General features: G+C 23.2%; 3 protein-coding genes across 3 annotated transcripts; all 3 read left to right on the forward strand.

The window, feature by feature from the left end:
- The first annotated feature begins 3681 nt into the window (after positions 1 to 3681).
- Positions 3682 to 8401, forward strand: LOC122510629. Its single transcript, XM_043625402.1, has 3 exons — positions 3682 to 3805; positions 5528 to 6709; positions 6901 to 8401. The coding sequence occupies exons 1-3, from the start codon at positions 3719 to 3721 to the stop codon at positions 8293 to 8295; spliced, it is 2664 nt and encodes an 887-aa protein (XP_043481337.1). The 5' UTR covers positions 3682 to 3718; the 3' UTR covers positions 8296 to 8401.
- A 10381-nt stretch (positions 8402 to 18782) lies between these two features.
- Positions 18783 to 21795, forward strand: LOC122510639. The gene is made up of 3 exons (XM_043625416.1): positions 18783 to 18946; positions 19094 to 20272; positions 20487 to 21795. Exons 1-3 carry the CDS (start codon positions 18860 to 18862, stop codon positions 21771 to 21773), a joined length of 2553 nt encoding a protein of 850 aa, XP_043481351.1. The 5' UTR covers positions 18783 to 18859; the 3' UTR covers positions 21774 to 21795.
- A 380-nt stretch (positions 21796 to 22175) lies between these two features.
- LOC122510640 lies at positions 22176 to 26977 on the forward strand. Its single transcript, XM_043625417.1, has 3 exons — positions 22176 to 22307; positions 23540 to 24706; positions 25313 to 26977. The coding sequence occupies exons 1-3, from the start codon at positions 22221 to 22223 to the stop codon at positions 26708 to 26710; spliced, it is 2652 nt and encodes an 883-aa protein (XP_043481352.1). The 5' UTR covers positions 22176 to 22220; the 3' UTR covers positions 26711 to 26977.
- The last annotated feature ends 819 nt before the right edge of the window (positions 26978 to 27796 follow it).

Genomic DNA, 27796 nt, shown 5'->3' on the forward strand with positions numbered 1-27796 from the left:
TTCACTCAGACAGAATTAAGAATTTTTTTTTGCTTCTTGTTTTAGTAGTAAAAGTCGGGTACAGTCAGACGGAATATTATACTTTTTTTGTCTTTTGTTCTCTGATTTTCAATTTTTCTAATTTTCCAGTAACAGTGGTAAAAATTTAATTTTAGGCAGACATTTCAATTTTTGAGAATTTTGGTCTCAGTGGTAAAAGATAGTTACAGTCAGACAAACGTTTTTTGAATTCTTTCACCATTTATTTTTTATTTATAAATTTCATCTTCAACTCTTCTTAATATGCTCTTCAACTTTTTCCTGATATCAATGATAAGATTTAATTTCAGTTAGATTTTAGAAATTTTTGTATTAGTGGTAAAAGAAATTTTTAGTCAGACCAACGTTCCTCGTTTTTCTTTTAGACTTTTTTAAAAATATTTATTCATTAATTTTCAAATCTTTTAATTTCTAAATTAGTGGAAAAAATTAAATTTTAGTCAAACTTGAATTTTTGACAAAAGTTTTCGTATCAGTGGTAAAAACTGGTTACAGTCAGACAAAGTTTTTTTTTTTAATTCTTATACTATTTATTTTCTGTTCATAAATTTATCTTCAACTCTTCTAAATGTGCTTTACAACTTCTTTTGATATCAGTGGTCAAATTTAATTGTAATCAGACTTTTTAATTGTTGACAATTTTGAAATTAGTGGAAAAGATATTTTCAGTCAGACCAATGTTTCTCGATTTCTTAAATTTCTTTTAACATTTTTAAAAATTAAATTCACTAATTTCCATGTCTTTCAATTTTGATATTAGTGGAAAAAATTTACCCTTAGACAGGCGTTAATTTATGACAAATGTCATATTAGTGGTAAAATCAAGTTTTAGTCAGACAAACGTTTCATAATTTCTTTTACCATGATTTTTGATGTTTATTTATTTATCTTAAACTTTTTGCTATTTCGATATCAGCGGTAAGAATTAATTGTCGTCCAACTTTTTAATTTTCGCAAATTTTTGAAAAAAGTGATAAAAGCCATTTTTAGTCAGACAAATATTATTCCTAATTCTTTCACCATTTATTTTCCATTTATAAATTTATCTTCAAATCCTTTTAATATACTCTTTATCTTCTTTCTGATATCAATGATAAGATTTAATTTCAGTAAAATTTTTATATTAGTGGTAAAAGCCATTAGGAGTCAGACAAAAGTTTCACGATTTCTTTCAGCATTTTTAAAAATATTTATTAACTAATTTCCATGTTTTTTTTTAATTTCGATATCAATGGAAAAAATTTAATTCCATTCAGACTTCAATTATCGACAATTTTGGTAGCAGTGATAAAAGCTAGTTATAGCCAGACAAACATTTTTCTGAATTCTACCAACGTTTCTCGATTTCTGTTAAAATTTTATAAAATATTTATTCACTAATTTCCGTGTCTTTTAATTTCAATATCAGTGGAAAAAATTTCATTTTAGTCAGACTACAATTTTCGTCAATTTTTGGTATCAGTGGTAAAAGCTAGTTAGAGTCAGACAAACATTTTTCTAAATTCTTTCATCATTTGTTTTCTATTTTTAAATTTATGTTCAACTCTTCTTAACATACTATTCAACTTCTTCCTGATATCAATGATTTAGATTTAATTTCAGTGAAATCTTTAATTTTCGCAAATTTTTGTATTAGTGGAAAAAGTCATTTTGAGTCAGACAAATGTTTCTTGATTTTCTTTACCATTTTTTGAAATATTTATTTACTAATTTCAAATTCTTTTTATTTTAATATGAGTGATTAAATTTAATATAAGTTAGACTTCATTATTTTTGATAATTTTCGTATTAGTGGGAAAAGCACGTTTTAGTCAGACTTCAATTTTCAAAAAATAGTTTGATGTCAGTGGTACAGGTCAATTACAGTCAGACAAATGTTTCTTAAATTATTTTATAATTTTTACATTTATTCTTTAATTTTCAACTCTTCTAAAATAAAAATACTATTATTATAAAAATTATTAATATAAAAATACTATTATTTTAATATTATTATTTTTTTATTACGATTTTATAATCTGCTATTATTGTATTATTGCAATGATACTTTCTAATAAATATGAATATTATTTTTGTAATAATAAAAAGAATAATAATAATATTAATGATAATTAATATTATTATTATTATAAATATACGAATTTCTTAATTACTCAATTCATTCGTTTTTCAAAATTGTTTTATTTGTTGATTTAACTGTTGTAAAATAAATCAACTGTTTTTAAAATAAACCGAAAAAAATATAATTACTTTTCAGTAAAGAAAATCATTTAGGATTTTTATTTTTAATCGATTAATTAGAAAAAATCCAATAATGGCATTCAACTGCAATTGAAATATATAAATAATAATAATAAATTATTTGCGATTATTATAAAAATATTTTTAAATGTAATTTTTTTTTTTTTGAAAAAAGAAAAACAAATATATTGATACGTAATTTATCGCATATAATACGCAATAAAAGTGTGTTGAGAATATGATATAAGGCGGTGGGTCACGTTTTCCTTATCGGTTTATGACGTTCGCAAGGTCGTTTGACGTCCTCGAAATGACCATAATTCTGCATTTAAAAAGAAAAGAAGAAGAAGAAGAAAAAAAAATTAGCTCGAGAGAACCTCCCATAAGAACAATATTACATAGCATGCGTGGGTGCACTCGGATGTCTTATATGACGACTCAAACCGAGAGAAAATTTTATTTCTCGATAAAAATCAATTCCATAACAATTCAAATAAAATACATGAATATTTTAAAATCACATTATACGTTTCCAATTATATATATCTGTGAGCTTCTGTTTTTTATATTATTGAATTTTCGTATTTTTATATGTTCGTTTTTTCTTTATTTTTCTATTGTATTCTTCTATCCTTTTTCTAATTTTTCTATTCTTTTTTATTTGTCTATTTTTTTCTATTATATTTCTCTACTCTTTTTTTATTTTTTTATTATCATTAACGTCTGTTACTATTTATATATTTATTTACTTTTTGTATTCTTTTTCTTATTCTCCTGAATTATATTTTTCTATTTTTCCTCTTTTCAAATATTTTTAATTCTTTATTTATTTGTGACGCGCTTCAAAAATAAGGTACCTGAAAGAAGCAAAAAAATTTTAAGCTATGTTTGTAATTTTTAAATTAAAAATACACAAAAGGTATCACTTCTCAATATAAATGAATATTTACTTAAATAATCATTACATCCAAAATATTTAGTAAAACTTGTTTTTATTTTTACGGAATTAAATAGAAACTTTTAATTACAGGAAAAAATAAGATAAATAAAAATTTTATTTGTGCTTGATACAATTTTTATTTCAAACGAATAAATAATTTAGTAGGCTCGTGATTTTTTAAAAGTTTTAATGTTAATAACATTGAATTCAAGTGGAATTAAAAAAATAAATAACTTTATTCAGTACTTATTTGTCAAGCAAAATATATTTAATTTGAAAAGAAAATATAATTTCTTTATCAACGTAATATAAATCAAGAAATTTTTGTAAAGCGCAAAAAAGTTTTAGAGGTTGAAAGAAAAAATGTGATAAAGTTAAAGTCGTTAAAAAAATTGATTATATTTTATGATTTTTTACGTATATAAGCATGCATTCTTCTATTTTCATACTATAACAGTGCAAGTGTTGAAAGAAAGAATATTCATAAAAAAATCAAAAATGCATTCTCAAAGTACATTTTCAATAGCGCTTACTTTGATTTCTTTATTGATGGCTGGACAAGTTTTAGTTCATGGAGAAAAAAATGTAAGTTTAAGAAAAAGAAAATTTATTTAAACTGTTTTTTCATTATTTTCATTTTTGTATTCATTCTTATTACAACAAGTTTTATTAATCTGCACTCAAACAAAAGTAATGTTATATTTAGATTTTAGAGGGAAAATCCTCTTATAATATCCTCTCATAAAAAAATTATTCCACTTATTATGAAGAATATTTTTACTCTTTGGTGGTTTTTTAAAAAAACAAAACAATTTTTTATACTGTCAAAAACATTGAACACCAGTAAAAAATCGCTGATAAGTTGTAAATTTTTTTAATTCTCTTTGTTATAATTTCATGAGCAAAATAAAATTTTTAATTTAAATGAATCCGCTAAAAAAAAGATTACTTTCTTTAGGGTGTGGTAAATAATAATAGTTTTAGAAGTAAACAATAAAACTGCTTTTACTAAAATAATAATAAATAATAGAATAATAATAATAATAATAATAATAATAATAATAATAATAATAATAATAATAATAATAATAATAATAATAATAATAATAATAATTTAAACATATTTTTTTGGAAAAATTATGTCATAACTTTATGTATCTGTTACTTGCATTTTTCATAAATGATAAGATTTTAAATAAAAAAATAAAAAAAAAATAAAATAAACGATTGCATTAAAAAAATAATACCTTTCTGTAAATTCACAAAAAAAATATTTAGATATCAAAGAATTATGAAACGTTAATATTTATCTTTTTAAAAAAATAAAAAAAAATTATTAATTTTCATGACTCACTATACAGCTACGATAAGGGATTCAGTTTTTCTAAAAACTATTCTTTAATATTTTGTTTTACGATTTTAAAATTTTTAAAATATTCAAATTCTAAATATCTTCTTTTTCTAATGAAGTTTAATTTTTAATTATTATTGTTTTAATGATTTTTTTTTTGTATATTCTGTATGTTTTACAAATTAAAAGTTTTTACAGAAATTAATTTTAAAAATTAATACTTCTTAGAAAAGTTTATATAAAACATCAATAATGTTCAGAAGATCTAATTTTAAAAATTACTGGTTTCTAGAATACATTCGATAAAGGCAATTATTTAAAAATGTCTTTTCTTAGAAAAAAAGATATATTAGAAAATATTTTTTAGAAAAAGTCACTCCCAACCGTTACACAGGAAAGAAAGTTATTATCAAATTTTAAAAAAGTATTTTACAAGTGTAGGACAAAATGCAAATAGGTAAAAATATTAGAACTATTGATATTAGAACTACTGAACTTTAAAAAAACTTGCATAACATTTAGTAAAGTTATATTAAAATTTGTTAAATGTTTTTGATACTTGATGTAACTTGATATTAGAACTACTGAACTTTAAAAAAAACTTGCATAACATTTAGTAAAGTTATATTAAAATTTGTTAAATGTTTTTGATACTTGATGTAACTTGATATTAGAACTACTGAACTTTAAAAAAAACTTGCATAACATTTAGTAAAGTTATATTAAAATTTGTTAAAAGTTTTTGATACTTGATGTAACTTTACTAAATATTATATAATTTTTTTTAAGTTTAGTGCTTCCGATATAAAAATTTACCTTTGTAGCATTTTGTCCTGCACTTGTAAAATACTTTGATAAAATTTGATAATAAGTTTCTTTCCGTGTATATATTCTAAAAATACTACATGAAAAATAAGTCGAATTTGAGAATTTTTCTCACAATGAGTATTTTATAGGTAGACGACAAGGAAATCAAGTCATATATGTTTGAAAACAATATTTGCTCTATTTACGATAACTCTTTAGAAATTGATTCCGTACTTTTCAAAAAAGAGTACAAGCCTTTGGTAATAATTATAGCAGATAAGATAAGTAATGGTATAAACAGAGTTATAAGTTTAAACGGAAGCAAAAGAATATTAAATGATACTGGGATCAAGAATAACCCTTATTACAGTCAGTTACATCAAACTATATCGAAATATATCCATTTATACCAAGCCAACGACACATATTATTTTGTTCTGCCAACAGGCTTTCAAGACCATATTTTGGTCATATATTCCCAAAAGAAGTTGTTAGATAACAATTTAGGTATTACTTTTGATTTTGTTAATGTAAAGAAAGAGTTTCCTTTCTTTGAAGATATTTTAATTCCATTGAATCCAGGCTGCACCAATTGCACTTTTGTAAAATATGTAAACGGCAAACTAGAGAAGGGTGAAAGCTTCTCGGAATTATTCGATTTACGTAAACAATTATTTAGAGAAAAAGAAGCAAAAAACTTATCCTTTATGGCAGTCAATGATTATGATATTTGTGATTCGATTGGGTTTAACATAAATTCTCAAAGCATGAGTTCTCTATTGCATTTTAATTCATTACTAAAACAAATTCAAAACGATAGGGAGAGTGGAGAAAAAAATAAAAAAAGATATGCTGTAAGTCAAAGCTTAAGATGCTTTGAGGTAAGACATCTGGAAGAGGTAGAAGATATTATTTCTGGGAATGAACGTAAACTAAATTTTAAAAACTTGATGAATACGATGAACTACTTAAATTGGATTATTAACAATGTATCTGCTTTGAAGAGCAATGATGTTTCATTTGGCGGTCTTTGTGAAAATGAACACAATATAGATATGCTAAAATTATTTTGTTTTATAAACAAAATATCAGATGATACATCTCACAGAATACCAGAGTGGATATATAGGTTAAAAAAATTTGTTGCAGCATCATTGATAAATAAATTCGATTGGTTTCAGGAATTAAAACTTTTCTATACAAATGATTATATTAAAAGAAAAGATTTAATTTTTCCATTACTTGATAATCTTAAACATAAAATGTTAACTGCTAGCAGAAATTTGAGTTATTTGATGAATATTACCTATAAAATTGTTGAGAATTCATTGGTAAGTTTTAAACCAATAATTTACAAATTATGACATTTTATGGTAACTTTTTTTTATGTATTGGTGTAATTTATTTAAGATTTAATTTTTATTGTGAAAAGATAAGAACAATGTGAGCCTTAACAAATTGTTTACAAAATATTCTAATTATAATAATTATAGTAAATAATTAAAATATTTGGTGTTTACAGACTACAAATACTTATTTTACCTATGACCTTAAGTACTTTTCAATCTGCACTATTTACGAACATTGGGAAACAATTGATGATATATTCTTTGAGGTGAAATTCAAGAGATTAGTGATAATCGTAGTAGATGACATGAAACAAGGGATCAGAATTGCTAAACAAATAAGAGGTAACAGAGTAGTACCAAAAGTTATGCGAGAAGATCTTCATTATTCTGAACAGTTTTTGTACGATTTCATAATGAAACATATTTATTTGGTTCAATCCAATGATACTCATTATTATGTCTACCCAACAATCGACGGCAGAAATAGCAACTCATTGATTAGCTATTTGGAATACAAGATGATTAGAGATTATTCCAATGTTATATTTTATAATGTAAATGCTGGGAAATATTTTCCTTTTGATGAACGACTTAATCTTGATAACAGTGATTTGGTTATTCCTGCGCTACCAGATTATTGTCGCATACCTTCAGGAAGGTGTAAGAAGCGCTACATAAATCCCTCATATTTAATAAAAGTAAATCAAGAGTTTTTAAAGCGCTTTCCAAAATATCTTTCTTTATATACTTTCATTTACAATAACTTGACAGAATTTACAAATAATTACGATTCACACCATAAAGACAATTACTACTCTTCGTACCATCAAACATATTATGACTTTGCTAAAGAACAACAATTTACTTATGACATAATCTATATATTTATAGATTTGCCATGCTTATCGAAGCTGAAATTAAATAACAGAACTGATATTGATTTTAATATGACTGAAGTAGGTGATGTTCTTAACTTTTATAAGTTACTATATTCAACTTTACAAAATATAACATCAATAAATGACAGAAACAAAATAAATCTAAAATCTCTTTGTAGTAATAAGAATGTTTTTAAATTTCTTAAATTCTTTTGCTTTTTAAAAATAAATTATATTGAAAGCATGCTAAAAGTTATTGATCAGAAGTCTTATGCAATTGACTATATGAAAAGTATTGTTGAAAGTGAGAAAAATTATATTACTGAATATTTGTTAAAGACGATGGATTGGATAGAGAAATTACTATCAGTGGATTACATTGATTATAAGTACAATGAAACTCGAATGATTAAAGAATCAGACGCTCTTTACTCGGTAATACCAAAAATTACTTTAAATGGTGCTGATTTGTCCAACAAAATCTACTCGATTGTTAAAAACAATACGATTTTTTTGCAATGTAATGAATTAGGATTTGTTGCTACCAAAAAAACCAATTCAAATGCTGATGATTCGTCAACAGAAAACTATTTAGTATTAAGTGAAAATAAAATGTCTCCTCAATTTCAAAAAACAGTTATTAATAAAGAGGAAAAAATATCCTCGTGTCTTGTACCTAGTTACATGTAAGCTTTCAGGAAACATTCATTGTAAATTTGCTGCATTGGCAAAATGTTCTCCAAACCTCAACAGAATGTAGCGCAATAATAAATAATAATTTCATTCTCGAATTACCAAAACAATATACATAAGTAATTTTATTATTAGTTATAAAATTTAAATCGAAAATTGCTATAAATACAAATTTTTGTTTATTCGAACGTATACGAAATATTTAGGATTGCATTTTATTTCTTTATTATTTTTTTCTCTATAATATAGAAACATCTAGGTCTCTTTCTTCGCGACGCGTCTCGTTTCTATATTTTTCTTATTTTTATACTTCTTTTTCTTGTTCTTCTATTTTATTTTTAATTTTTATATTTATTTTTTTTTCTTTTCATTTTTACTGTGATTTTTATATTCTTTTTCTTCTTTTCCTAAATTATTTTTAAAAAATATTTTTCTGTTTTTAAATTTTCAATTCTTTATTTATTTATTTGTTACGCTCTCCGATGAAAGGTACTTAAGAAGTAAAAAAATTTTAGATTATGTTTGTAATCTTTAAATTAAAAATACACAAAAGTTATCAATTGGAAAATTATTTATATCACTGATATTTAAGTTTTCAATTGATAACTTTTGTGTATTTTTATTTTAGTTTTAGTTTTACGGAATTAAATAGAAACTTATAAAAAAAAATTTAATTTTGTAAAAAGAAAGACAAAACCTTAAAATTATTTACTTCTTTGGAGTGCGTCACATTTACTTATTTATTTAGAATTAAACAGATGGATTTCCACATTTTTCTATTTTAATAAAATTGATATGCAATCAATTCTCAATAATTGGCAGAAATCATGAAAAAAAAATTAATAAATTTGCAATTTTGAATTTTCATTCAGTTAAATACATTAGTTATAGATATTATGGATGGAAACGTATAAAAGGTTCCGGGGTCTTGGCAATTATATGTGATGGTTAAATACAATTAGTTCGCATTCTTATATATATATATACATATGAACGTTGAAGGGGATTAATAGACGATCCCTTCATCATTAATTTCTGATTTCATTATACCGAGGCAGTTTGCAAGATATGTGCATAAAGATATATATATGAAGTCAAGTTTATACATATATACAATGCACAATCATGCTAAATAAAAGACGCATCGATTTATTTATCATCACGTTTATTCCCAACCAGTGCGAAATTATTAAAAAACTTTTTAAACGTTAAATTTTTTCCAAATTTTTCCAAAGTGGAAATTTTTCACTAACCGGGAAATTCGGAAAATATCTGGGAATTTAATTTGACCGGGAAAAATTGGGAATAAACCAGGAATTATTTATGCCAAACCGTGAATTTTTTCACTAAAATTGAAAAAAGTTTTATTATTTTAATTTGTTTTTAAAAACTTGCTTTTTATTTCAATTTTTATCGACATTTATACTGTTCTCTAAATTTGTATTAGTTAAAAATAATTAATTTGATAGTAAAAAATCAGTAACTGATTAAAATTTAGTATGCAAATAAATTTTTAAAGAAATTATCAAACTAATAGAAATTCTGTGAAATTCAACTGAAAATAATTAAATTTGTTAAAGACTTTTATTAAAAACTTTTTTACAAATCGAATTTTCAAAGTATTTTAATTTAATAATTGATAAATAATTGAATTTTATAAAGAGTTACATTCTAATGTATTCATGTTTCTTAGTGCGAAGATTAGTAATTACAATTTTTATTAGTAAATTTAAAAAAAGATACTTAACATTTTTTAATAAAATTGAATTTTCGCAAAGTTTTTTTGAAAAGACTGAAAAATAAGATTTTTGAAATTTTTCAATTCTGTTATTTCAAGATAATTGAATTTTTATAAACAAATAGTTGAAAATTTTTGAAATAATTGAAATTTCTTTACATTCTATTAAAACTAATAAACTTCTTTTAAAGAATTTTATTTAAATTTTTCGAAAATAATCAAGAAAAGTAATAGTCGCCGTAATTATAATTTTATTTTAAAAAATTTCTTCGCAATATATTCAATTATTTTCATTACTAATAGAACTCATTGGAGAATTTCAATTATTTTTAATACAATTTTAATCGAAGTTCTCGAGAAATGTAATTATTTATAATCTTAAAAATTTTATTAAAATTCGTCGAAAGAATTCAATTATTTCTAGAAACTGAAAAAAAAATCTTCTCAAGAATTCTATTATTGCCAGAAATAGCATAATTCTTCAGATTTACTAAATTCTTTTGAATATTATTTTTAAAAAATATTCTTCACAAGAATTCAATTATTATCATAAATTTCCATAAAATTTATGAAATTTAAAGAACAATTCAATTATTTTCAAAAATAATAAAATTCATTGCAGAAATTCAATTATGTTTAAAAACTTTTTAAAATTCTCCTCAAAATTTCAATTATTTTTATAAATAATTAAATTGCTTTCCACAATTCAATTATTTTCAAAAATTTTAATAAAATTCTACGCAAACATTTAATAATTATTTTCATAAACAACAACATTCTTTGGAAGGATTCAATTACTTTTATAAATAGTAAAATTCTTTGCGGAAATTCAATTATTTTTAATACAATTTTAATCGAATTTCTCGAAAAATTTAATTAAAATTCGTCGAAAGAATTAAATTATTTCTAGAAAATGAAAAAAAAATCTTCTCTTTATAAATAATAAATTTTTTCTCAGAAATTCAATTATTTTAGAAAATTTTTAATTATTTTCATAAATAAAAATAAAATTCATCGAAGGATTTTAATTATTTTTTATACAATTTTAATCGAATTCCTCGAAAAATGGAATTATTCTTAAAAACTTTATTAAAATTTGTCAAAAGAATTCAATTATTTAAAAATTTGTTGATAAAATTCTTTATGAGAATTAAATTTTAATAAACATTCAGTTATTTAATAAATTATTCAATTTTTAATTTAAATAATTGAATTCCTTTAGAATTTTCTGATAAAAAATGACTTAAAAATGAATTACCGAATAATCGATTTATTATTTAGAAAAATAATTGAATTCTTGCGTTGAATTTTATTACATTTTTTTTTAAATAATTGAATTTTTTTGAGAAATTTTACTACTTGCAAAAATAATTGAATTCTTGCGAAGGATTTTATTAAAATTTTTGTAAATAATTAAATTTTTTTTGAAAAATTTTATGATAATTTAAATTATTACAAAATATTAATTAATAGGTATAATTAATATAATTAATAATATAATTAATATAATATTTAATATAAAATGATTAATATAATATTCTTATAGGTTGTTGAATTTCAAAAAGGTTTGAATTTGAATGTTTTGAAGAATTTTAATTCCTACTGAAAAATAATAATGATCAAATATTTATTTAGAAAAGAAGTTATTGATGTTTTCGAATTATTGTACAATTAAAGACATTAACAAATAATTGTATTAAGAATATTTTTTTGAGTATCTAATAATTTTTAGAGTGAATTAGAATATGCTTTAGGGTCAGGGAGAAAGTTAAAATTTTGATCAGGGAAAAGTCAGGGAAAAATAAAATTAAACATTTTTTGGGAACTCTGATTAAATTAAAATTCTTTGAAAATTCGATTTTTCAAAAAGTTTTTAATGAAATTCTTTAACAAATTTAATTATTTTTAGTCGAATTTCACAAAATTTCTATTAATTCGATAATTTTTTTCTCAAATTTTTTTACATACTATATTTGAATCAGTGAGTGATTTTTTACTATATAAAATTAATTATTTTTAACTAATTTAAATTTATAGAGAACAATATAAATATCTATAAGAATTGAAATAAAAAGCGATTTTTTAAAAACAAATTAAAATAATAAAACTTTTTTTAGGTGAAAAAAATTTCCGGTTTGGCATTAAATTCCTGGCTTATTCCCGGCTATTTTCGGGTCAGTATTGAGAAAGGTATAGGAAATAGCGAAAATTTTTCTACTGATTCATTTGAAACAATTATTATTTATAAGAATGTACATTTCAAAAAAAAATTGTATTCGGAAATAATTTTTTGAATTCAAAGTAAAAAAATAATATCAAATTTCTCAAAGAAACCCTGCCTTATATATACTTGAATTATATAAAGAATAATAAGAATGAAAATCAAGTTTCAATTTGCCATCACAAGTAATTGAAAGTACAAATAAGAAAGATCAGCATTGGAATGTTTAGTGAAATCCTATTAGAATTATATTGATCATGAATTGGATTTTTCCTTGATTTCAAAGTGGAAGAAGCACAGCGTGACTGACCTGAAATGCAAAAGAAAAAGCAAAGAATGAAGAAGGAAGAGAAGAAGAAGAAGACTAACTCAAGAGAGTTGCACAAGGTCCAAACAGGATTAAAAGAAAAAAAAAAGAAACCTAAGACCAAGAAAGGAAAGGTTGGTGATTGTGACAGGGTAGGATGGTTACAAGCAGGGGGAGAGGGGTGTTTTAGAGAAAAGAAGAAGAAGAAGAAGACGACGACGAAGAAGAAGAAGAGGGTATTAGAGATGACCTTGAGAAGTCGTGACCTTGGAAAGAGCCTCGGCAAGGACGTCATGGTTACATGGCGAACGTTTCAGTCCATTGCACTTAATCTGAGAGATGCTACACGAGAGAAAGTTGAACTTGTTCCGCAATCTTTCTTTCAATTTTTTCGTCACAAAAAAAAAATAAAAAACAAAAAAAGTATCACCAGAAAAAGACAAACTTTAAATCTCATTTTACATTTTACGCACCACAAAGGAGAAAATTTGAAAACACATCCGTTTCTTAAGTCTCGAAAAAAAAAATTTCACCCGTCATTCAGAAAATTATGACCAAAGATCGATTTCCAACTTCTTTTTATAACCCTTTTTATCGAGAGATTATAAATTTCAACCGAGCTTTCGAAAATTGCGATAACCTTTTGACCACTAGCATGAGACGTATATATGTAATTTCATATGGAAATTTTTTTTCCCCCTGTCAAAAGAATTACAAGGCGAAAAATTTGCGATAAAGTATCAAACTCTTCATTTTCTATTTATAAAGATTACCTAGATTAATTGAATTCTTTTTTTTTGCAAAAATATTGTGAAATAAAGTAGTTCGCGATGCGTCAGTAATAATCAAAGTCAGATAAGAAAATTCTTTCTTGAAATATGTTATGACTTTATTTCCTTGTGATAAGAATATCATTTGTGCAAATCCGTGAGTGATTCAGCTTCGTATACATACATCTTTATATATTTATACATCATGTTTATAATGATTTCAAAGAATGATAATAATTCCGTGGGAAAGAGACAAGGAGAGATAGAGAAAAATTGATAATTTATTCTTCTAAACATTCACAAATGGAAAATTTTCCTTAAAAAAAAAAAGAAATTCTTATTTTACTATCATTCTGATAGTAAAATAAAAATTCCTTTTTTTATTTTTATTTTTTTTTATACAAAAAAAAAATATATACACCAAGTAGCAATAAATCAAAAAATAATTTTTCTCTACTATTTTCGTTCAACAAAATTCCCGGCTTTGTCCTAATTATTCCTAGTTTTTTTTTCCCCATCAAATTTAAATTTATTTGATTTCGAACATAAAAAAATCTACATTTGTAGATTTTATTCGAGTTTTTATGAATAATTAAATTCTTTTGACAATTTTCTTTTAATTTTTGGAAAATAATGTTTTTTAATAATTTTAATTAAAAATTTGGAAAATAATTGAATTAAACAAAGAATTTTTTCAATTTTTTAAAATAAGAAGAATTGTGGAAAACAATTTAATTATTTATAAAAATAATTAAATATTTCGAGGAGAATTTAACAATTTTTTTTAAACATATTTGAATTTCTGCAATGAATTTTATGACATTTGAAAATAATTGAATTTATCTTTAGAATTTTATGAAAATAATTGAATTCTTGTGAAGAATATTTTTTAAAAATAATATTCAAAAGAATTTGGTAAATCTGAAGAATTTTGCTATTTATGGAAATAATTGAATTTTTGAGAAGATTTTTTTTTTTCATTTTCTAGAAATAATTGAATTCTTTCGACAAATTTTAATAAAATTTTTAAGAATAGTTAAATTTTTCGAGGAATTCAATTAAAATTGTATTAAAAATAATTGAATTTCCGCAAAAAATTTTACTATTTAAATTTATAAAAGTAATTGAATCCTTTCAAAGAATATTATTACATATTTATGAAAATAATTATTAAATGTTTGCGTAGAATTTTATTAAAATTTTTGAAAATAATTGAATTGTGGAAAACAATTTAATTATTTATAAAAAAAAACTGAATTCTGTGAAGAATTTTATTATTTATATGAATAATTGAATTCTTGCAACGATTTTTATAAAAATCTTTTTAAATAATTGATATTTTTCAAAAAATTTTAGAAAATTTTGTATTTTAAATACTTGATTTCCTGTGAAAATTTTATTACTTATGAAAATAATTGAATTGTTTCGAAGAAATTTATTAAAAATTTTGTAAATAATTGAATTCCTGGGAAATTTTGACAAGAGTTTTATGAAAATTTTTAAAAATAATTTTTCGATGAAGAATTTTATTATTTATAAAGATCATTGATATTTTGACGAGAATTTTCTTTTAAATTTTTGAACATGATAATTGAAATTATGCGAAGAATTTTTATAACTTTTGAAAATAATTGAATTTCTGGAATAATTTGTAACTTTTCCAAAATTCAATTTTTTTTTAGTATTTTTAAATAAAATTCTTCTATCAATCTAGTATTTATGAAAATTGTAAAAATTATTCATTAAATAATTTATAAGTCATAATTTTATGATAGTTCTTGAAAAATTAAGTTATTTAAAAAGAAATTATTGTCAGAAATAGAAAAAATTGAAGGTTTTGTATTAAAATTCGTGGTAATTTCATAGTTTACGAGGCAAACAAAAAAAAACATCAAAATTCAGAGTTTTCTCATGAATTTTAAAAATTCAATTTTTCCCAGTACTTTTACTAAAAATCGCTGACTTTTCCTTGATTTCCCTGACCAATTTTACTTTACCTGTCTTTTCCCTGAATTCCCTGACGTTTTTAATGAAAATAACATTTTTTGAAAGTAAAATCAACTGATGTACATTATTGTAAACAATTATTTTATTTATTTATTTGTTTTATTACAAATTATTATTGTTTATATTTTTCTCCTTACTGAGAAATACATTCTGAGTAAGGAAAAAAAATTCCTGACGTTTTCTACCCATCTAAATTTTCTGTAAATTGAACCTTTCTATGAAATTACCCTTTTTTCGAAAATAATATCACCTGCTGTTCATTATTATAAACAATATTTATTATTAATAATTTTTCATTTCTTCAATCATAAGTATTGAGTATATAGACACACGGCTTGGATATTTTACCGCTTTAAATTTTTTTTATTTTTTTCTCCTTTGATAACAATTTTTTTTATCTTTTAGTTTATGTAAATCTATTGTTTTTTTCTAACTTGAATACTTTGAAACTTTAAAATTAAAATAGCGAAAAATAAAAAAATCTAAGAATTCTATGGAGTATTGTAATAATATAATTAGTGGAAAAATGTGAATAGCTCGACATCTGTTTCATCTATTTACACAGTTTGAATTATAATTAATTCAATTTTATAATTAATTATCACTCCAAAAGATAAGAATTGTATAATTCCAATATAGTATAAATCGCATACTATAAAAAATTATTAGATAAAATAATTATTATTTTACAATTTAAAAAGAAGAATATTATATATATATATATATTCTAATATTATAATATTATATTATAATATTTATTCTTTGGAATATTTTGTTTACAGTTTATTGATTAATAACTGTTAATAATTATCCATAGAACTTTTTTTTATTTTCCAAAATTGATACAGTCATTGATTTTTATCAATGATTGTATTATATAATTATGAATAATTTTACTAACAATTGACAATTTTTTTTGTAATGAAAATTTCAATTGTAATTATAAATTCGAATAGCATTGTGCGATAAATAACAGACTTGGGTATAAAAACATGTTGGAAATTTAATTATTAATCATTTAGTAAATAGTCTTTGGAGAAAATTTTGAAAAATTTAAAAATGAATTTTATACAAATTTTCTTGTTCGCTTGCTTTTCATTTAACATTGCATATTGTTTCGTTGGTTGGCCAACGAAAGAGGAAGCTGCCGGTAAAATATTTTTTTTTATTCTTTACTACGTTTTGCTATTCGATATATAAATTCAATTAAATGTCAGTTAAAAATTGTCAATAACAGTACATTTTTTTTCGAAAAAAATATTTTTTTTTCTAAACTACTAATATTCTTTAAACTACTAATTTAATTGAATTCTAAAGGATTTTTTCTATTAATTCCACAAGCGTCGATTCGTTTAATTACCAACAACCTTTTTAACCAATTCTTAATTATTAGTTTGAATAAAGTTTATTTCGTTGAAATAAAAATTATTTGCTTCAAGTAAATATTTATTTACTATAATATTAACTAAAACAATTAATAAAAAATCATTATTTAATAGAGCACTGTATTCAACCTCCTTTGGATGAAAATACTAGGAATACTTATAAATATTACTGTAGCAGATTTTCTTGTAATAGTGCACGCTGTGTCTATCCATGGAACCAAGCATTGGGTAAAAAATATTAAACATTTCTCTGCCCCCAAAATTTGAATTTATTTTTTATTGTATTTTTTATTATCCAAAATTAGTAAAAAAAATTAAACTAAATTTTATGTAGATATTGAATTTTCTCTTTTATTAAAATAAATAAATTTATTATAATAAATTATTTATCATTTATTATAAAAGATAGTAAAAAATTAATTCTAATTATGAAAATTAAAAAAAGTATGTAAAAAAATATATAAATAGTTCTTTAAAATATTTAAGTATTTAAAAATTAAAATATTTAAAAAAATTAAAAATTAAGTTTCTTTTAAATTAAATTTTTTTCTACTTAATTATTAGTGACTTTACATTAATTTAAAAGCAAAAAATCATTAACTAACACAAATTCATTAAAATTTTAGACAATCTAAATTATTTTAAAATTTTATATATTTTAATTATAAAATTGTATTTTTTTAAAAATTTTACTAGGTATAAAAAAATATAACAAATTTTCATCATTTCGAAAAATTGATGACATTTATCATTAAAAATTTAACTTCATTTGGATTTTCTTGTATCTTTTATAGATAGATGCCTAGAACCGTCAACAAGGAGAATAGGCTATTGGAAATGCAAAAAAATTACTAATAGTAATTATAATAGATATGAAGTGGTCTAAGCTAAACTTGAGAGGAAGAATGTAGATAAAGATTTAAAGAAAAAGAAGAATTTTTTTTTTAAGAAGAATTTTCTTTCTCTAACAATTTGAATTGCAGTAAAAATTCCCAGATTTAAAAATTAAGTTCAATAATAAGAATAAATTAATTTTTAATCAATAGAAAAAAATTCCTTTTTATTTCATAAAAATAAGATAATTTTAATCAATAACAAAAATACGTTTTTAATTAATAAATTAAAATAATTTTTAATGAATAAAAATTATTTATTTTTAATAAAAAAAATTATTTTTCTTGTACAAAAAATAACAATTTTTTCTCTTTCAATGAAGAATAATTTTAATAATTTAATTCAATGAATGTAAAATTAAAAAAATGTATTTGAATGTTTAAGGAAATTAAAATTTTTTTTTTTTAATTCAAAATTTTATTTCATCGCCCCAGAAATCTTCTCGACATTGAGATGCGAAATTAAGAAAAAGAGAATCTTTGTAATAGTTTCTCGAGAAAAGGATTAAACGAAATACTTGAATATCACTTTCTCATATTCTCTTTCAATTTCTCATTTAAAGCTTTCTTTGCCAGAGGAATTTCTTTATTGTTTATATTTCTGGCAGCTTGAAATAAATTTAATTATTTATTTAATTGATTTACTGAAATATTAATTGAAACATCAATTTTTTAAACCTAGTAAAGAATTATTTTTTCTAATTTTACGAAATATTAAAGCAATTATATTTATATTTAGTAGATTGCTATTAATATATTAAATAAAACAGAAATTTTTTATTAAAATTTAGTTATGAATTAATTTTTTCAATATACAAAATATTTTAAGTATTACGATAATAATGATAATCATAATAATTTTTATTTTTATTATTTTATTACTATTATTATTATTTTTATTATTATTACTATTATCATTATTATTACTATTCTTATTATTTATTTATTTATTTATAAATAATTTAGTAGGCTCGTATTAATAGTGCTGAATTCTCAAGAAAAATATATTTAATTTTAAAAGAAAATACAGTTCTTTGAGCAACGTGATAAATCGACAAAAATTTTGTAAAGCGCAAAAAAGTTTTAAAGATTAAAAGAAAAAATGTCATAAAGTTGAAGTTGTTAAAAAAAATTGATTAAATTTTATGATTTTTTTGTACATTAGCATATATTTTTCTATTTCAACAATAATATATCAGTGCAAGTGTTGAAAGAAAGTATATTCATAAAAAAATCAAAAATGCATTCTAAAAGTAAATTTTTAATAGCGCTTACTTTGATTTCTTTACTGATGGTTGAAAAAAATTCAATTTATGGAAGAAACCATGTAAGTTTAACAAGAAGAAATTTATTTAAATTCTTTATTTATTTTCATTTTTCTATATACATAGTCCCTAAAGTTACATATGCAAAAAAATACTGCATAAAAAATAAGTCGAATTTGAGAATTTTTACCAGAATGAGTATTTTTTAGGTAGAAGACACGGGAATCAGGCCATTCAAGGTTAAAAATGATATTTGTTGTATTTATGATAATTCATTAGTAATTGATTATATGTTGTTCAAAAGAAAATATAAGCCGTTGGTAGTAATTATAGCAGATAAATTTATTGACAGTATAAACAGAGTTAGAAGTTTGAGTGACAACAAAAGGATATTAAATGATAATAGGATCAAGAAAAATCCTTATTACAGTCAGTTATATCAAATTATATTGGAAAACATCTATCTATTCCAAGCGAATGACACATATTATTTTATTTATCCAGTAGAATTTCAAGACCATTTTTTGACCATATATTCCCAAAAGAAGTTGTTAGATATCAATTTAGGCATTACTTTTGATTTTGTTAATGTAAAGAAAGAGTTTCCTTTCTATGAAGATATTTTAATTCCATTGGAACCAAGCTGCACAAATTGCACTCTTGTAAAATATGTAAACGAAAAAATTCAGAAAGGTGAAAGCTTCTCCGAATTATTCGAGTTACGTAAACAATTATTTAGAGAAAAAGAAACAAAAAACTTATCCTCTACAGAAGTTAACGATTATGATATTTGCGATTCGATTCGGTTTTACATAAATCCTCAAAGCATGAGTTCTTTACTGCACTTTAACTCGACACTAAACAAAATTCAAAACAATAGGGAGAGTGCAGAAAAAAACAAAAGATTTACTGTAGAAAGAAGTTTAATTTGCTTGCAGTCAAGAGGTCTGGAAGTGACAGAAGAGATTATTTCCAGAAATCAAAGTAAACCTAATCTAAGAAAGCTTATGAATACGATGGATTATTTACATTGGATTATTAATACTGTATTTTCCTTAAAGAGCAATGATAGTTCATTTGGCAGTCTCTGTGAAAATAAACACGAATTAGAAATACTTAAATTATTTTGTTTTATGAAACAAATATCAGATGTTACATCTCACAACATACCAATGTGGATAGATCACCTAAAACGGTTTGTTGCAAAACCATTGATAAGAAAAATCGATTGGTTTAGAAGAATAATATTTTTGCATACAAATGATTATATTATTGGAAGTGATGCAATTTCCTCCGTACTTGATGATCTTAAACAGAAAATGTTAACTGTTAGCGAAAATTTAAGTTATTTAATGAATAATACCTATAAGATTGTTGTGGATTCTTTGGTAAGTTTTAAAATCTATAACCATGTTTTATGAAATTGAGTACAATTCTTAAATCATTCTTTATCATTGCTTGAATAAAAATTTTGGAAATCCGATATTAGATTCGTGTTCAGCGGCTCCAAAAACCTCTGATTTATTATTTAAGTGTGTGATGTTATCCGAAGTACTAAAAGGACTACCAAAAATTGTAATTCTAAATATTTATTGTTTACAGAGTGTAAATACTAGTAATGCCCATACACCTACGAGCAGATCAATCTGTACTATTTACGAACATTGGAAAACAATTGATGATCTACTTCTTGAGGTGAAATTCAAGAAATTAGTGATAATCGTGACAGATAATATGAGAACATTATTTACAACTGTTAAACAAATAAGAAATATTACAGTCGTAGTACCAAAATTAAAGCGCAAAGATCTTCATCATACAGAACAGTTTCTGTATGATGAAATTATGAAACATATTTATTTGTTTCAACGCGATGATACTCATTATTATGTTTATCCAACAACCATCAATAGATATCGCGACTCATTGATTAGCTACATTGAATACAAGATGATTAAAGATTATAGCAATGTTTTATTTTATTTTGTAAACTCTACAAATTATTTTTCTTTCGATAAACCAATTCATCTTGATCACAATGATTTGATTGTTCCTGCACTACCCGAATATTGTAGCATATATTCAGGAAACTGTCAGAAGCGCTTTATAAATCCTTTATATTTAATAAAAGTACATCAAGAATTTCATAATCAGTTTCCAGAATATATTTCTACATATGCTTCCCTTTATGAAAACTTGACAAAATTTATAACTAATAAATTTATAGTTTATACAGGTGTTAATTACATGATGTATTCTAAAAAATTTTATGAATTTTTCGAAAAACGACAAATTTTTTTTGATACAATCTATACATTTAAAGATTTGCCGTGCTTAATTACGAGGAAATTAAATAATAGAACCGATATTGATTTTAGTATGACTGAATTAGGTGATGTTTTTTACTTTAAAAATTTACTACAATCTGCTCATCTCAACATAATGTTAATAAAAGACACAAACAGTAATAATTTAAGATTTCTTTGTAATAATAAAGAAATGTTTAAATTTCTCAAATTTTATTGCTTTCTAAAAATAAATTATATTAATATGCTAAAAGTTATTGATCAGAAATCTTATAAAATCAGCGACATGAAAAGTATTGTTGAAAATGAAGAAAATTATGTTCTCGAATATTTGTTAAAAACGAATGAATGGGTGGATAAATTATTCTCAATGAATTACATTGATTATAAGTATAATGAAACTCGAATGTTTAAAGAATCAGATGCTCTTTACTCTCAAATACCAAAAATTACCTCAAATGGTACTGATTTGTCTAACAAAATCTATTCGATTGTTAAAAACAGTAAGATTTTTTTGCAATGTCAGGAACTTAAAAATATATTTGAAGAAGAGCAATTAAAATTGTGTCTTGAAGATTATTAATAATAAATAATATTTTTCATTACATTTTTTCATTTTTATTTGCCCTTTCCTTTAGTATTTGAATTTTATTTATGATTTTTGAAAAAAAAAATGTTTGTTAATATTAAGTAGAAGGGGAGAAATTATTTTTATATCTATTTTAAATATATTTTTAAAAGTTTAAAAAATCAAAAAAATTCAAATATTTATTTTGTATTTTATAATTAACAAAATATATTTAATTTTAAAAGAAAATACAATTTTTTTAGCAACGTGATAAATCGACAAATTTTTGTAAAGCGCAAAAAAGTTTTAGAGATTAAAAGAAAAAATGTGATAAAGTTAAGGTTGTTAAAAAAATTGATTATATTTTATGATTTTTTCACGTATATAAACATGCATTTTTCTACTTCAATACTATATTAGTGCAAGTGTTAAAAGAAAGAATATTTACAAACAAATCAAAAAATGCATACTCAAAGTACATTTTCAATAGCGCTTACTTTGATTTCTTTATTGATAGCTGGACAAGTTTTAGTTCGTGGAGAAGAAAATGTAAGTGTTAGAAAAAAAATTTATTTAATTTGATTATTTATTATTTTCATTTCTCTATATATACATTTTTTTATTAGTATCTAAATTAAAACAAAAACTAATGATAGTTTTGATTTTCGTAAATTAATAAAACAGATTGTTTATTATTGCAAAAAGTTTTATTATTCTGGTAAATAATAATTGTTTTGGAAATAAATAATAACAATGGTCTTTTTTAAACTCAGTTTAGAATAATTTAAAAATAGTTTTTTAGAAAAATTATAACATAGCTTTATATATTTGTTACTTGCATTTTCTCAAATGATAAGATTTGAAGTCAAAAAATAAAAAAAAATCATTAAACGAATTTGTTAAAAATTTTATAACTTTTTGTAAAGTTACAAAAAATATTTAGATATCAAAGAATCGTGAAAAGTTAATATTTATCTTTTTAAGAAAATAATAAAAAACGATTACTTTTTGTGACACTCTAACGTTACGATAGGAGTACAGTTTTTCCAAAAACTATTGTTCAATATTTTATTTTCTAATTTTTGAATTTTTTAAATGTTCAATTTGAAAATGGTTTTTCTCCAATGAAGTTCATTTTGTTTATTATTATATTTCTTTAATAATATTTATTTTTGCTTAGGGGAGAGTTGTTAGGGTTGAGCATAGTTTTGACTTTTCTTCATAACTTCCCCTGTAGTTTCGCGATTTTGCGCATATTGTTTGAAAATATCTCAAATGCAATGTTTTTGCTGAACATTGTAAAAAAAATTAACCAAAAGATTCGGAGTTATAAGCAATAAAAAAAAAGTTGCCAGGTTTGAACATGGTTGCCAGAGTTGAGCCACTGTAGAAAATCAATTAAATATTTAGGTAAATGATTAAAAATGACCTGCAAAATGATAGAATGACACTTGGGAATGAGGAAAGATACCATGAAATTAAAATAAAATCCCATATTATGCATTTTCATAGGACATCGGTTTTTTTTATAGAATTACATATGAATTCTTTTATACACAGTTTTTAAAAAATTATAGCATATTCAATTTATATTTAACAGCATGTGACTATTAGATTTCTAATGTTAATTTTTCAATCATTTTTCTATTAAAATATAAAATAAATTAAGCTAATTTTTTTTGTAAATAACTCTAAAACAGTTACATATTTAAAAAAAATACTGCATAAAAGAAATCGATGACTCGAATTTGAGAATTTTATTTAGAATGAATATTTTGCAGGTAGAAGAAACGGAAATCAAGCCACTCACGTTTGAAAATGATATCTGTTCCCTTTATGATAACTCTAAATTAATTGATTCTATGCTTTTTGAAAGAAAGTACAAACCGTTGGTAGTAATAATAGCAGAAAAATTTATTGACGGTATAAATAGAGTTAGAAATTCGAGTGAAAGCAAAAGAATATTAAATGATTTTTGGATCAAGAACAACCCTTATTACAGTCAGTTACATGAAGCATTGAAAAATATCCATCTATACCAAGCCAACGATACCTATTATTTCGTTTATCCAGTAGACTTTCAAGACCATTTTTTGACCGTATATTCCCAAAGGAAGCTGTTAGATAACAATTTAGGCATCACCTTTGATTTTGTTAATGTAAAGAAAGAGTCTCCTTTCTATGAAGATATTTTAATTCCATTGGAACCAAGATGTACCAATTGTCCTCTTGCGAGATATATAGGCGAAAAGCTACAAAAAGGTGAAAGCTTCTCGGAATTATTCGAGTTACGTAATCAATTATTTAGAGAAAAAGAAGGAAAAAACTTTTCCTCTACAACAGTCAACGATTATGATATTTGTGATTCGATTGGGTTTAACATAAATTCTCAAAGCATGACTTCTTTATTGCACTTTAACTCAAGATTAAAACAAATTCAAAACAATAACGTGAGTGTAGAAAGAAGTAAAAAAAGAAGTACTGTAGAAAAAAACTTAATTTGCTTTCAGTCTAGAAATCTGGATGTGATGAATTTTGAGATTAATGAACATTATTTAATCGGTCTTATTATTGCAAATGATTATTTAAATTTGATCAATAACACTGTATCTTCATTGAAAAGCAATGATAGTTCATTTGGCAATCTTTGTGAAAATAAACACAAAATAAGAATACTTAATTTATTTTGTTTCATGACAGAAATATCAGATGTTACATCTCACAACATACCAGCGTGGACAGATGCTCTAAAAAAAATTGTTACCAAACCATTAAGTAGCATATTAGAATTGTTTAACAGTTTAATAGATTTGTATAAAAATGAATATACTATAAGCGAAAATGAAATTTTCTTCACGCTCGATTATCTTAAACGGGAAATGCTAAATGCAACTGAAAATTTGAGATATGTAATGACTGCTGTCTATGCCCTTGTTGATAATTCTTTGGTGAGTTTTAAACCTATAATCTTAATTATAACATTTTATAGTTAAGGAATAAAAGGCAAAGTGTACAATCAGTGTACTGAAAAAAAATTTATTTTATTCAATAAATGCAGATTGTTTGATAAATTTTAACTGTAGGTGCTTTTTTATATTTAATTTATATTTAATAAATGTAGTATGAATGTAAATAACTATTCTAAAGTTTTTGGTGTCTCTGAATCTGGATCTTTAGTCAAAATTAAAAAGTTCAAAATAGGGACCAAAATAATTAAAAATTTTACGAATCTGGCTGAAAATGCTGACTTGGGGGATTTTAGAGTCACTGTATCCGAACCATTGATCAAAATTTATAAATTTAGAATGACTTGTATTTTACTACAGCGAGATCCTAAACGCGATAATATTATAAATTTACATATTCTATTAAGATTATTAAATATTTAGTTCAGGGAAATTTGTAATATCGTTACAGTACATGATATAATTTTTTGTAGAGCTGTAAAATTTTTTTATCAATTTAAAAATTTCAAATTAACAATATAATATCGTTTTTACCATTGTGTAATTTAACATAAATGATAAATAATGTTATATATCCGTTGTCTACAGAGAGTAAATAATCATTTCGATTATAACATTGAGTACACTTCAATCTGCACTATTTACAATCACTGGGAAATCATTGATGCTCTACTCTTTGAGGTGAAATTCAAGAGATTAGTGATAATCGTGACAGAGAGTATGAGAGAAGGAATTAGAACTGTTAATCAAATAAGAGCTAGGAGACTAGTGCCAAAAGTAAGACGAGAAGATCTTCATTATTCTGAACAGTTTTTGTACGATTTCATAATAAAACATATTTATTTGGTTCAATCCAATGATACTCATTATTATGTCTATCCAACGATCGACGACAGAAATAACAACTCATTAATTGTCTACTTTGAATACAAGATGATTAGTGATTATTCTAAGGTTGTATTTTATTTCGTAAACTTTAAGCGTTATTTTTCTCTTGACGCACAAGCTCGTCCTTATAATTCTTTGGTTATTTCTGCACTGCCAGATAATTGTGACATATCTTCAGGAAAATGTAAGACACACTTTATAAATCCCAGTTATTTAATAGAACTACATCAAAATTTTGAAAATCACTTTCCACAATATTCTCCTCTGTATGTATCTTTGTACAATAAATTGACAGAATTTATAAACAGTCACGTTTCATATCCAAATAACAGTGATTACATTAAATACTCTAAGGAATTTTATAAATTTTTGAAACAACAACAAATTTTTTATAACGCATTCTATTTATTTAGAGGCATGCCGTGCATATCTTCGAGGAAATTAAATAATAGAATCGATTTGGATTTTAGTATCACTGAATTTAACGATGTTTTTTACTTTTATGAATTACAAGCTTATGCTCATGAAAACATAATCTCAATAAATTACAAAGATAATACTAATTTATATCCTCTTTGTAGTAATAAGCATTTTTATAAATTTTTAAAATTCTTTTGCTTTTTAAAAATAAATTATATTGAAGATATGCTAAAAGTTATTGCTGAGAAATTTGATGTATTTAGCTACATGAAAAGTATTGTTGAAAATGAGAAAAATGATATTACTGAATATTTGATAAAAACGAAGGGATGGATAGAGAAATTATTCTTAATGAGGTATATTGATTATAAGTATAATGAATCTCGAATGTTTAAAGAATCAGATGCTCTTTACTCTCAAATACCAAAAATTACCTTAAATGGTGCTGATTTGTCTAACAAAATTTATTCGATTGTTAAAAACAATACAATTTTTCTGCAATGTGAAAAATTAGGATTTGTCGCTACCAATGAAACCGCTTCAAATGGTGATAATTCGTCAACAGAAAACTATTTAATATTAAGTGAAAGTAAAACGTCTACTCAATTTCAAGAAACAGTTATTAACAAAAAGGAAGAAATATCCCCGTGTCTTGAACCTCCCGATTCGAAATTTTGACCCTACTTAGCCTCTGAAAATGTAGGGCTTATTTAGGTTTAGCAGTCGTAAAGTAGGGTCTGATTTCAATAAAAATTTTTTAAATTAGACCTTCCTTTGACTCCCAAAACAGGCTGAAATTTAAAGTAGGGTTTAAATTTCGACTCGGGCTAGTTACATGTAAGCTTGCAGGAAACATGCATTGTAAATTTGCTGCATATTGGCAGAATGTTCTCACAACTCCATAGAATGTATAGTATAATAATAAAAAATAATACTTTTATTACATTTTTGCATTTTTATTTGTATGTTACCCTTGGTAATTGAATTCCATTTATGATTTTTGAAATGAAGCAATAGAGAGCGGTCGTGAGATGAAAATGAATTAAAAATAATATATAATTCGTGGAAGCTGTGAATCTATTTTTCTTTCTTCTTTTGTATCAAACAAAAAAATTCTCAAATTAACAAAAAATAATACATAATAAGTAATTGTATTATTATGAATAAAATAAAAATCGATAAATTTTGTAAAAATAAATTTTTATTGATTCAAACATTATACGAAATATTTAGGGTTGCACTTTTCTTCTTTATTTTTTTTTCTAAAATATAGAAAATAAAAAAATATATACGCATTCTGAAACTTTCAGCAATTGTCAGTAGTGAGATAATAAAAATATAAAGTTACATGTCAATGTTATTTTGCAAAGTTCTCTATCTTAAGTTTTCACATATTCCTCCACTGCTTCCTTTCTTGAATGTGGCTTATCGAATCTCCTCATTAAATACGTTCCGATTATGGGGCTCTGTGTTGCAATCGATGCAAAATAGATAAAGTAGATGTATCTGATTTCTCAAAAGCAACGAGAGCCGAGGTATTACATTCTGAGAATACTGTTTCGTTCAAATACAAAAACAACAACAACAAATTCTCTTATACATCAAAAAAGTCACTATAAATTTTAGAAACAAATTTCAGAATTTTAATTTAATTTAAATTTTAGAAATAAAATCAAAAACCATAAAAAGAGAGATACGAATGAAATTTCATTCATAAAAAAGTAATAAAGTAAAAGTGAGTCGTTGAGATGCATGTTTTCATTT

Source organism: Leptopilina heterotoma, unplaced genomic scaffold (genome assembly GCF_015476425.1).
Source record: "Leptopilina heterotoma isolate Lh14 unplaced genomic scaffold, ASM1547642v1 Lhet_71, whole genome shotgun sequence".
Classification (NCBI taxonomy): Eukaryota; Metazoa; Arthropoda; class Insecta; order Hymenoptera; family Figitidae; genus Leptopilina; species Leptopilina heterotoma.

Excerpts from the sequence above, each read along its gene's own strand:
- LOC122510640 (XM_043625417.1), top strand. The coding sequence starts at position 22,221 with ATGCATACTCAAAGTACATTTTCAATAGCGCTTACTTTGATTTCTTTA. Across the intron at positions 22,308-23,539 it reads TAGTTCGTGGAGAAGAAAAT|GTAGAAGAAACGGAAATCAA; the intron begins GTAAGTGTTAGA and ends AATATTTTGCAG. Across the intron at positions 24,707-25,312 it reads CCCTTGTTGATAATTCTTTG|AGAGTAAATAATCATTTCGA; the intron begins GTGAGTTTTAAA and ends CGTTGTCTACAG.
- LOC122510629 (XM_043625402.1), top strand. The coding sequence starts at position 3,719 with ATGCATTCTCAAAGTACATTTTCAATAGCGCTTACTTTGATTTCTTTA. Across the intron at positions 3,806-5,527 it reads TAGTTCATGGAGAAAAAAAT|GTAGACGACAAGGAAATCAA; the intron begins GTAAGTTTAAGA and ends AGTATTTTATAG. Across the intron at positions 6,710-6,900 it reads AAATTGTTGAGAATTCATTG|ACTACAAATACTTATTTTAC; the intron begins GTAAGTTTTAAA and ends TGGTGTTTACAG.
- LOC122510639 (XM_043625416.1), top strand. The coding sequence starts at position 18,860 with ATGCATTCTAAAAGTAAATTTTTAATAGCGCTTACTTTGATTTCTTTA. Across the intron at positions 18,947-19,093 it reads CAATTTATGGAAGAAACCAT|GTAGAAGACACGGGAATCAG; the intron begins GTAAGTTTAACA and ends AGTATTTTTTAG. Across the intron at positions 20,273-20,486 it reads AGATTGTTGTGGATTCTTTG|AGTGTAAATACTAGTAATGC; the intron begins GTAAGTTTTAAA and ends TATTGTTTACAG.